The sequence below is a fragment of the Pseudorasbora parva genome, chromosome 7 (genome assembly GCF_024679245.1).
Source record: "Pseudorasbora parva isolate DD20220531a chromosome 7, ASM2467924v1, whole genome shotgun sequence".
NCBI classification, from domain to species: Eukaryota; Metazoa; Chordata; class Actinopteri; order Cypriniformes; family Gobionidae; genus Pseudorasbora; species Pseudorasbora parva.
This window is the reverse complement of record NC_090178.1, coordinates 12,374,770-12,387,224: the sequence shown is the minus strand read 5'-3', so window position 1 is coordinate 12,387,224 and position 12,455 is coordinate 12,374,770. Positions and strand designations below refer to the sequence as shown.

General features: G+C 39.4%; 1 protein-coding gene across 1 annotated transcript; it reads right to left on the bottom strand.

Annotated features, from left to right (window-relative positions):
• Positions 1 to 4,065: 4,065 nt before the first annotated feature.
• paqr7b (progestin and adipoQ receptor family member VII, b) lies at positions 4,066 to 12,272 on the bottom strand. Its single transcript, XM_067448166.1, has 2 exons — positions 12,097 to 12,272; positions 4,066 to 10,361 (listed from the first exon to the last, which is right to left on the bottom strand). Exon 2 carries the CDS (start codon positions 10,323 to 10,325, stop codon positions 9,261 to 9,263), a length of 1,065 nt encoding a protein of 354 aa, XP_067304267.1. The 5' UTR covers positions 10,326 to 10,361; positions 12,097 to 12,272; the 3' UTR covers positions 4,066 to 9,260.
• Between the last annotated feature and the right edge of the window lie 183 nt (positions 12,273 to 12,455).

Here is a 12,455-nt window from a genome sequence, read left to right as displayed (position 1 = left end):
GATTTTTTTTTTTTTTTTGCCTTGAAGATGAAAGCTTTTCCTGTCCACCACAATTCTGATGCAAGAATAGCATGCTAAAATGAAATGACACAATTCTGTTTCAGATAGATATCCAGATTATAGCTTTGTAGAGAGATTTTTGATCAGTTATTATAATTATTATTATTTCATTATGTTTTGCAGCACTAAAAGTGACAGTTAAGAATCAGCATTTCAGACTATTAAACACTGAGCTTGACAAGCAGGCCTTTGTCTTCAGGAAGGGGTGAAAGAAAGAGGGGGCGAGAAAACAACAGAAACCGAGTGGAGAAGAACAAACCACTCCTTATAGAGCATATTAAATCTAAGAAAGATATGAAGCGTGAGATACAGCCCTCGAATCATGCGACATGCTTTAGACTGTCAACATCCCACTTGGACTTGGAATGGAACTTGGAGCCTAGATGAATGTGATCAGACCTTGAATGTTGTGTGTCAAGCCTTGAACTCTTCTAACTTTTCTACAGAGGTCTGATGGGAAGATGTGACTCATAGCCAACATTTCCATAAGAAAGAGAATAGCAAACCACTACAAGGAATATATGTGCATGTTAAAAATAAGATAAGCGGGGGAAATCATTGGCTTGTTGGTGACACAATGAATGTTTTGAAGTATATTATAGATGCTGTCTCACATGCTGTTTTACAAGTGCTGTGATGTAAAATAGCTGAAAATTATTGTGACATCATTCAGTTTGCAAAAACATTGTTGTTCAATGTTGTCTTGGACAACGCTGCCATCTTGTGGTGTGTGCATGTGCTTTTACAGAGATCCTTTTTTCCATGGTATTTGGATTTCTTGAATCATCCCTAAGATTTGCAAACCAGTAAGTGGATTCCTTAAAACAATTATTAAGAACAGCACCACACAATTTATTGCTGCAAAAGTTACTCATAACTTCCCCAAAATCCTTTGTTTATTTACCCAGCAAGCTAGTCTCGTTTAACTAGACCCGTAGTCTGGCTACGAGTAACCCGCTTTTAGCCTAAATAACCTCGAATTTGGTTTCACATCGTTTTTGCCTAAATAACTTGATTTATAATATTCCATCATGTAAGCAAAGTCAACAGTGATTACAAGGTTATTCATTTCTTTGACATATTAACGTTCTAGATGACTAGTCTATTCCTGGGCTATGGTTAGGCATCTTAAATTTTCACTGACATGATTTTGTCTTGTTTTAGCCTAGATGTCAGGGTTGTATCTGGACGGCTCTTGGATGTCTTTAAAATGCAAAATTACTTGCTGGTACTAGTAAGTATGAATATATCATTGCCATCAAAATGACAAGTCATTGTTCACAAGCTAGTCAAAATGCTTTGTCATATTGTCAATGTAACAATGTTACAGTATTTTTTTGTTTTCAGATTGTAATTAATTGTAAGAGACTGGAAAGGATTCAGTTATGCTTTTAGTGTTCGCCTGTCAACAAATTACAGTACAATGTCATTGTGATATAAAATAAGAAGTTATGACTATTTATACATACTATATTCGTATGTTATATAATGTCTGTATTATTTAGCCTTATATATACTGTAAAATGCAAGTGTAATATGTTACTGTAATATGAAACAACACAGAAGTACAGAGCTCATTGTTGAAAATACATGTTCTGCCTATTAAATGCTTGAATGACTGAAGAATGATCGGCTGCACCTTATTTAATCAGAAACTTCAACATCAACACACATCCTTACTCCTTTTCTACTCCTCTTTCCTTGTTGTTCTTCCGTTATTAGGGACCGAGCACCGATGGTGTGAGGACCCTGTTGTAAGTGCTCAGTCTATTCTTCTTCCTTTCTGAAATGAATCGCATTCTGAGGTGTGGCAAAATGACTTGATAGTGCCACCTACAACATTTCAATTAAGTGTCATTTGTACTACATTTCAAGTATGAAATTCAGTAGAAACATGTAACAGCCCAATACCTACAAAAAATTCAAATAAACCCAACAGGAAGTAAATTTTGCAGTTTTGCCATTTCCAGCCATTGTACTCCTCACAAAGATTTGATCAGATCATCATCATATTTGGTCGGCCTAATCTAAAGGCCTTTGCAATGTTAAATTGTGAAGGTCTTGAGTTTTTCGCTGAAGGGCGTGTCCGTGGCAGCCTGACAAATTTTGATGTTTCGCTATGAAACATGAAGCTGTTGTAAAAAAACATGTTAAGTCCAACAATGTTTTATTAGAGTCCTGACCTGAAGACATTGACATGCCAATATTCAGTTAGTCATAGCGTCACCTGCTGGCAAAAGGAAATGGCATGATTTACACTGTAATTCACTCAATGACAGATTTAAATATGCAATATAAACACATTTAAACATGTCATGAAGTACCAAACATGCTAGAAACACAGTAAATCATGCAACACTTGGCTAAGTCCTAGTGTATGAGATTAATGCCACAAAACAGGAAGTTGTTGTAACTCAGGAATACAATGTTCAATCTGCCCCAAACTTCATGTTTGTTACTAGTCCTGACCTGAATACATCTCTATGCATTCACTTTGAATAATTCAGTTATTCAAAGTGCCACCTGCTGGCAGCAGGAAGTGTGACATAAAAATGACTTGCTAAAAATGCTATTTTTCTCCAATATTTATCCGCTTATTATTCACTGTTCTCTTGAGGCCACTGGGTGGCAGTGGGGGTGGCCCCGGGTGCGAGGGCCCTTTCATCACTGCTTGCAGATTTAACAAGAAATTGTAACTGTTGTGCCCTGTCTTATACACTCACCCAAAGGATTATAAGGCACACCATACTAATACTGTGTTTGACCCCCTTTAGCCTTCAGAACTGCCTTAATTGTACGTGGCATTGATTCAACAAGCTGCTGACAGCATTCTTTAGAAATGTTGGCCCATATTGATAGGATAGCATCTTGCAGTTGATGAAGATTTGTGGGATGCACATCCAGGGCACGAAGCTCCCTTCCACCACATCCCAAAGATGTACAGTGCATTTTAGTACAGTGAACTCATTGTCATATTCAAGAAACCAATTTGAAATGATTCAAGCTTTGTGACATTGTGCATTATCCTTCTGGAAGTAGCCATCAGAGGATGGGTACATGGTGGTCATAAAAGGATGGACATGGGCCGTGGCATTTAAATGATGCCCGATTGGCACTAAGGGGCCTAAAGTGTGCCAAGAAAACTTCCCCTACACCATTACACCACCACCACCAGCCTGCACAATGGTAACAAGGCATGATGCATCCATGTTCTTATTCTGTGTATGCCAAATTCTGACTCTACCATCTGAATGTCTCAACAGAAAATGAGACTCATCAGACCAGGCAACATTCAACAGTCCAATTTTGGTGAGCTTGTGCAAATTGTAACCTCGTTTTCCTATTTGTAGTCGAGATGAGTGGTACCTGGGGAGGTCTTCTGCTGTTGTAGCCCATCCGCCTCAAGGTTGTGTGTGTTGTGGCTTCACAAATGCTTTGCTGCATACCTCGGTTGTAACGAGTGGTTATTTCAGTCAAAGTTGCTCTTCTATCAGCTTGAATCAGTCGGCCCATTCTCCTCTGACCTCTAGCATCAACAAGGCATTTTCGCCCACAGGACTGCCGCATATTGGATGTTTTTCCCTTTTCACACCATTCTTTGTAAAACCTAGAAATTGTTGTGCGTGAAAATCCCAGGAAACTGAGCAGATTGTGAAATACTTAGACCAGCAAATATGCCACACTCAAAATCGCTTAAATCACATTTCTTTCCCATTCTGACATTCAGTTTGGAGTTCAGGAGATTGTCTTGACCAGGACTACACTCCTAAATGCATTGAAGCAACTGCCATGTGATTGGTTGATTAGATAATTGCATTATTGAGAAATTAAACAGGTGTTCCTAATAATCCTTTAGGTGAGTGTATGCTTTCCAGTCAAAGATTAATGGCATGCATCTCTGAGCTATTTTAGAGGCTCAATTGACTAAATGTGGAAGTTGAACAAGTAGAATTTTAGTTGTGATCTGAGAAATGTATCAAAGTGACTGAGAAAAACACAATAACATGTAGTGGAAGGTAGGTTGTTTATTCACTTAAATACCATAGTACATCAACACATAATCATTTCCACACACAATGGTATAGTTTAGGTTAACACCAGTCTTTATTTTCCTGTTCTGCACTGCAGCAGAACACACGAGTGTTAGTTCAGCTCCGTGCAAGGACTCGTGGTTGAGTACAGTTTAAAACTGAGTTCAAGTGCTGAACAAAATCAAGAGGTTCTAAAGTAACTTTATGAGTAGTCCTTCCTCTTCACTTAAGTGCAATACAAAAGAAACACAATCAATCACTAAAAACAAACTCTAAACATGGTCATTTTTAAAATAGAAAAGTCTATTCAGATTCTTTAAGTGTCTTTGAGGTGAGTAGATTAGTACAGAAATTAATAAAGAGACATTTCACAGTTTAGCAGAAAACATTTATAGAGTTCCTTAAAATTCCATGTGAGCATTACAGGAATTGAGGCTTCAGGTCAAACCCCGGTCGTGCCAGGATATGACCTCATCTGTTGTCTTTCTCAGTGATATCAGCTTCTTGGCAGCCTCCCTGTTCGGCTCAACTATGTGATTTCAGTGGGTTCATTTATTTCCTAAACACAAGCTGGTACAACAGTAAAAACAAAATATTCTGTTTCTGTTGAATATCTTTTGTAATAGTTAATATTCTGAAATAATTTCTTATTTATATCATTATGGTTTTTCATTAAGCACCCACCATGTGATAATTCTTTCTGAGATATTTTCCCTGTAAATCATCATGAGCCAACCAACATGTTAGTCACTTCACCAGTTCCAGTCTTCGACAACATCATCAATCTGTGACATCATTGTTGTCTGCTGGTGCTGTTAAAACTGGCTGGGGGGGCCGTTCACACAGAATGCATTTTTCCAATCCACTGCGCTACTTTTTCATTGTTTTTCAATGTAACCACGAGCCGGATGGGTTTGACCGTTGCGCTCGTGTCTTTTGCAGTGTCTAACGATGACACGGCACGTTATTCTAAAAACGCAGGGCTCAAAATAAAGTCTTTTCTCTCGGCGGCCATCTTTAAAATGCCTCTCGGGCATGCAAGTGCCGCTCCTATCTCTTTGAATGGGAAAACATCAAATTCTTCAAAACTGTTCATCAGGCTTACGATTAAATTTCATGCTTAAAATCCCCAATGAAATCTGACAGCTCTCATAAATTTTGTTTTTAAATGCTCGAATCATGATTTAAAAAAACAGTATTTTTCAGACTGGACAAAGCTAATGCACAATCCTAAACACGTGTGTATAAACACTGTCTGTTTCTATAGCGACCGGAGATTCTAACGTGACTTTACCAATCGACGATTGGCGGAAAAAAAGTCCATATGCCTTGCAATTTTTTTCTGTTCCACTGATCTGCGTCTTGCATTTTTAAAAGCAAAAATACATTCTGTGAACCAGTCCTTAGGGACTGTTCACACAGAACACATTTTTTGCATTCCACTGCACTTTTCCAATACTTTTCTAGGTAAACACGTACTAGATGTTGCATTCACATCTATTACAGCATCTCGCACATAAATGTTGTTTTTAGAATGATGTGTGAAGTTAAAAATCAATTTCCCTTTTCTTTCATTCCACTGCCCTGCGTCTCGCAGTTTAAATGTAAAAAAAAAAAAAAGCGTTTCTTAGAATAGTAAGGAATGGTTCCAGTTTTGTTTCCACTTGAGCCTGGTACGGCATGGCACGATTACAAACCACTCTCTGCCCGGAATTCTCAGCATGGTTAGCCAACCGTGCTGGTAAAATGCATGAAGTGATGTCAACACTCAGAATTTGTCACTTGTCTGTTGCCGGGCTACCAGTGTCTCTGTAGCCGGCTAAGAGTGCTCTTTGAGCGACATAAATGCAGATCAATAATAGCCTTAACATAAATACTTGATCGCACTATATATATACGGGCTTTAAACAAACTTGCATTGCCCAGACAACTACTGACGCGTTTGAATTATCGGCCCCACATTGGAAAATTAAACTGTAACCGAATTGGCACTGTATATGCACGTAGTATCTGTGACGTCACCCATAGGATCCTAAAGAGCAGTTCTGAAGCGTAAAGACGAGCTAGCCGTTGCCATCTTAGCAGCAGGTCGTCGCGCGTCACGCCCAGATAACAGAAAATGGGCAAAGAGGTGGGATGTGGGCGGAGCTTAGGTAATGGAATGACTATAGACAGTGGATAAATGGCTATCCACCTGTCACTCAAAGTAACCACACCCTTAATTATGCAGTACTGTAAGGCTTTATATAATGTAAAAGAATGAGTTATAAAAAAAAAATAATTGACCCCCTCAGTTTTGATTAAGGGCAAAATTAGCCATATAGACCAAAACCACAATTTGTACCAGGCTGTAAACAGGTTTTTTTCTGCTGCTAAGTTGGGCATATTAACATGGGGCTCGATGAGATTCTGCTCCCTTCTGGAGCCTGTCCCTAGTGGCCAGCCGATGAATTGCAGTTTAAGTTACTTTTGTATTGGCTTCAGCATAAACCGGTGGAGGTTGTCGCTTGGTCCCGACTGCTTGCGTCTTGCGTATTTTGCGTCATCACTCTCAGCACAGCATTCTAAAAACGCAGTGCTTAAGTTAAAAAGATTACTTAAAAAACATGTCTCTAGACCCTCCAACTTGCGTTTGCTTTCTAAGTAAATGTGCACTAGATGGACACATTTGTCTTTTGCAGTGCCTCATGCATGACACAGCATTTTTAAAATAAGTGCTACAATAAGTTTGACTCTTTAAAAAAGCATCTCTAGACCTTGTATTTGTACTTGCAAAAACGTGTTCTGTGTGAATGGCCCCTTATCTGCCATATGTGTTGCAAAAATGAATGCTGGTCACCGTTTATCATGACTGCTTTGTTTCTCAAACGGCTCATACCACAGCAACACTTTCTTTTTATGGAACCGGAAATGCAGCAACAGTCTAGTGACACACTATTCATCTTGAATGAATATGGATCACTTCCATGGGAAAATAGATCATCCTTCCACTTTCTTTCTAAAGGATCTGTGTTGATTTATGGACAAGGTCTAAAACAAGGGGAGACACACAAGATGTATTTCACGGTCATTAAAAGGCCAGACAGGTTCAGACTAAGACGGAGCCTTCATATCCTTTCTCATCAGTAGCCATCTCACATAGGTATACATACGCATTCAAAAACGCACACACACTCACGACAAGCACCTGTATGCATACTCACACAAGGACGCATGCATGTAGTCAGGCACATTAGAATATACATTTAACACATATTAGTTTTGATGCTCAGACTGTTCTTGTAAATAAAGTGCTGAACTTCTAATAGAAAATTCCACATTATGCACAGAACACACAAAGGCATTCGTATCAGGGTATGAGTAAAGGTAAAGGCCATAGTTATAGCCCTTGTGTACAAAAGGAGCATTTTCATGACAAAAGGACATCATAGCTTTGAAGGACACAGTTGTTTCAAACGCCTCTTTGGCTGGGATAGTTCACCCAAAAATGAACATTTCACAAAAATATGTCCATACAGTGAAAGTCAATGTAATCCAATGCTATTTTGGGCCCCATTGATATTAATTGTATGGAGAGAGAAAAAACAAGAGCATTCTTCAAAAATAGTTTGGAATAACATGGGTGAGTAAATGATGGATTTTCACTTTTGGGTGAACTGTCTATTGTAACATTATGCAAAAAAAAAGTGTCGTCAAGTAACTTCCTAATAAGTTTGAGAATCATGAAGATGAGCAGTTTTTCATTTTTGTGTCAAATTATTAATGAGCAGGGTTGCATCTGAAATCTTTGAATCTGACTATACAATTAAGTGACATGACATAAAGGCCAAGTATGGTAACCCATACTCGGAATTTGTCTTCTGCATCCAAGTTAGTGCACACACATTAGAAGCAGCGAGTAGTGAAACACACACACACACACACACACACACACACACTGCAAACCATATACACACACATATCGCAGTCATTCCCTGCCGGTATTGAGAATCGAACCCACAACCTTCGGGCTACCAATCTGACTCTCTAACCATTAGGTCACGACAAGTCCTACATTGCTTGGAGATGCTGGAGATTAAACCCAGGACCTCATACATGCAAAGCATGGACTCTATTGCTACATCTCCTATACTTTAACCCAATGACATCACATTCTGCCTACTGTCTTTTTCGTAGAAACCGTTATTTTAGCCCTCTTCACAGGCTAGACATCAAAAAGGCAGAGAAGTGTGCACTGGCAGTGCAAAGCCAATCGATTGCAATTCGCAGGTAATTATAGACGCACTGTAAGGCAAGTCAGAAGTCATTTTGACACTGATTTGCATTGGTCTGTGAAGCCAAAACCAAGAATAGTTGTTTAAAATCTAAAAAGCAGTGCAGAGGGAGCAATTTGATCTGCTTAATTAAAGAGAAACTGGTTAAAATTCAGCCATCTTCTAGTAAGTTATTCCTTGTTGCATTTCTGTCTTGATTTAAGAGCTGTGCATTAAACTGACATTCAAATGTGTTCATCTGAGCTCCACATTTTGCTAACTGGACTGGTCTGATGGCATGGGAACTTAATTTACTCACATGTACATTCTTGTAACAGTAGCATGTGGCACTAGCTAAACCAAGGTCATGGGTTTGATTCACAGGGAACGCAGTAAGCGTACTTTGCAATAAAATAAGTCAGGCAAATGTGTAAATGACATGTAAGAAATCATTAAGAGTAGCACACTACAACACCAAAATGAGCTGGATTTAGAGGCACAACGAAAGTATGAACATATCTAATGATAACATAAACTATCCTGTATGCAAACTAACCTATCAGCAAAATGCTAACATTCCCTCACAGATCTCACGTAATCTGGGTTTATTAGGTTGTAATGGCACTCGTCATACAGATCAGCTTAGGAACTGAGCACCTTCCAGCAGGCAATCCGATGTTTTAGAGCCATTCTCCATAAGTAATGCGGTTTTAAAGCATGTCACGAGTTTGGTAAACAGAAAGCAGTTGGTTCAAAATGCACCGGCAGGCCCACGTAATAAAATCGTTAACAACAAATATAAGATCAACTGAAAATTAAGAAGGTCTTTCATTGTTATTTGCTTCAGTTGTTGTAGACCAGTGCAATCCCTCCCCCATGTGCAAGCAAGGCCCCCCCCCCCCCCCCGTCATGACATCTACTCCTGCTTCTCTTCTAGATACGCCTTCACCCGTTTGCGCACATAGAACGCGGTGAGTGCACTGCAACACGCTGTGAAGATGAAAAGAGCCACTGCATCGTGAGCTAAGTCACCATGAAGACGTTCGAAGAAAGGTCTCCTCTCGATGTAATCCAGTCGCACAGCTTCGATCTGCACTAGAGTGCAGAGCACAAGGAACACGTGGAAGATCTGATGGCCCTGCCCGAAGAAGTCGCAACGTCCCGGGAGCCAACGCTCAGGATGAGGGTACGAGAAGAAGTAGGCGCTGATCAAAAAGAAGAGGACCTGATAGCAGTGGTAGACAACCGCCTGGTCAGCACAGCCTTGTTCGGAGCTGTAGCATTTGTAGATGCGGTGGAACACCGGACTGATGTCCAAACAGTAGGCCAGGCCCGAGGGCACCACCTGGAATAGCTTGTGGACGAATTTGGGCAAACTTGGGCTGGCATACTTGCCATAGCAGCAGCCTGTACAGGACAGCCAGGCCAGGAAGGCTGCAGCTGGCAAGAAAAAGCTTCGCACTTGAGCGTGCCAGTCTTCTTCGACAACGTAATAGAAGTGGGCGAGGGCGCTGCCATACTGGTAAACGGCCACGCCCACATAGTCCAAAAAATAAAAGGTGTAATGTGAGAGCTCAGACTTGGCTGAGAGTAGGTGGGCCAGCGCACTGCATCCCAGGTAGGTGAACGCGGCCAGGAGCAAGATGAAAAGCGGCTGGGCGTGCGGGTCTCGCAGGAAATCCACCGTTTCAGACAGCTCCTGAAACTTGACTAAGATAATTAGGGAGGCCAGCAGGTGTGTCCACACATTTACAGACTCGTTATGCCTCTGAAACAGAGTGAGGAAGTAGTAGCGCCAGCTCTGGTCAGGCGGCCGGTAGCCTGTGAATATGTGTGACTCACGGAAAACCCACGGCACGTCGCTCACCATCACAGTACAAGGCAATTTAGGGAAGGCCGACTCCAGGAAACGTGGGATCTGGCGAAGTTGCTGCGCATTGATGAACAGCCGCCCGATCTGCTCCATCACAACCGTCGCCATGGTGAGGAATATTTAAGCAGCAGTTTATTGTAAAATCTGTTTGGAGAAAGTATTCAACAGTTAAAAATTACCCTTGCATTCTTCAATTACCCAAACATTCTAACCACTTTATGTTTGAATACATGCATCGTTTCTTTCATTAAAGTCATAAACATTTACACTGCAGCTCAGATAATGTATTGTATAGAATTATGTGGAGAAAAGGATGGTGAGTTAAATTATATTCAGAATAAAATATATATCAGGGAATAAAATATAACTACTTTTTCCTGATAAGAACAAATACATGGCAAACATCTGATATATATCCTAAATACACGTTTTTATTTTAATTTAATAAAATTACAAATTGTTTGCAAAGTTTAAATGACTCCAGAAATATTTTTCTTATTTTTTATTTTCTTTTGGTTATTCAAAACTAAGGCGCAACTTGATGACACCTTGATTTCTTGTTTTATCCTATTACCGGTATACATTTTGAGTGTTGAAAGTTATGTTATAATGCTATTCTGTGCGTTCGCTCGGTGGCTACTATGAGACACTTGCTGCACACTTCATTAACAATATTAGGCACGGTGAAACATTTGCGATATTAGGCACGGTAAAACATTTGGGATAATTTAAGTCAACAAAATATATAACACTGTGCTTGGGATATTTTAATCCAAAAATCTTACATATTGTGCCTTTAATACTGAATTACTTTGTTTATTTCACATCCTGTATATAGTAGGTATCATATTTTTAGACATTTTCATAGTTTAACATTGAACGTTTTATCTGGGTAAATCAGACAAACGGGCAAAGTAAACCGTTCCTAACAAATTTTAATGTGAATTTTAACAAAAAGAAAAAGACAAACACTAGTTTTAATATAAAATCAACCCATAGACATAGGACATAGGCCTGAAGTGTCGGGTGTTTTTCTTTTCTTTAAACGTTTTAATTTGTGTTTTTAAGATAATGGCTATTTTTATTGCTTCCATTCTATTTGAATGCAAACCACAATCTAAGCGATCCATGCAAATTGATCCGTGTTCAAATGGAATATCAGGTTAATGAAAATAACATATAACTTAATAACATATAACATATAAGATGTAAAACATATAACTTATTGTAAAAGGGTTACAAAAATGCTTTCTGGTTTGTCCTGAATATTAAGGTAACGTGATGTAGCCTACAACGGGGCGTTTCTTTTCACCGCTTACGTAACATCAGCTCTCTGCGTAAAGCTCCTCGTGAACATGAATTAATAAGGACGAAATTGATCAAACGAAATCATCGATTATAATATCTGGAAAATCATAAGGCCTGGACAAAAAAAAATATTTTTAATTTTCGAATCTAATTTTAAAAAACGAAAAAAGGAGGAGGCAAAAGATGTGGGAAATTTTAGTGATGGCATCCCAAAAGGCAGACAACCCTTCCCACACCCTCAAGCTGTTTCTCGTAAAATCTCGAAAGAGAAACGTGAGACGCCGGAAGCGCAACAATGAAATTGTCTTGATAAAATTCAAAGTCTACAGGTGTAAGCAACAGCCCAAAACGTGGTCTTCATTACCCAATGTAACGTTACTGTACATGTTTTAAACCAATGTCGATCATCAATCTTTAGCTATGATAATTCATCATCCCCTCTTCAACACAAACAACCTCTTCAACACTTTTTTTTTTGTCTAAAATAATATATCGTGCAGAATGTACACAAATACATTTTATTCGTCACCTTTCATTTTACCTTAAACAAATGATCGGTTAACTGGTTTACCTTTTATGAGGAAAATCCCCTCAGTCAGAGAGCTGCATTGCCTTCATATGCGTCTTGAGGAGCCGAAATGAAACAAGGAAAATCTCATAATGAAAAATTACGTGAAAATGTGTTGAGCGGGAGAGGCTCCTGTCAGCTCCCTGCAGTATCGCTGTCAGATGGCCGAAATCTAAGATGTCTGATGGGCACGTACACTGTCCAATCAGAAAGACACAAGAGCATTGTCCCCGCCTCCGTCTAGAAAAACTGGCCAATAGGAAACACCCTTTAAGGTGGCAACACCCTGTAAAATGTATGGGCTGTGAAACATGAAACTACCATCTTCTTATTAATACCGCCTGCATGCCCTCTTTAATAAA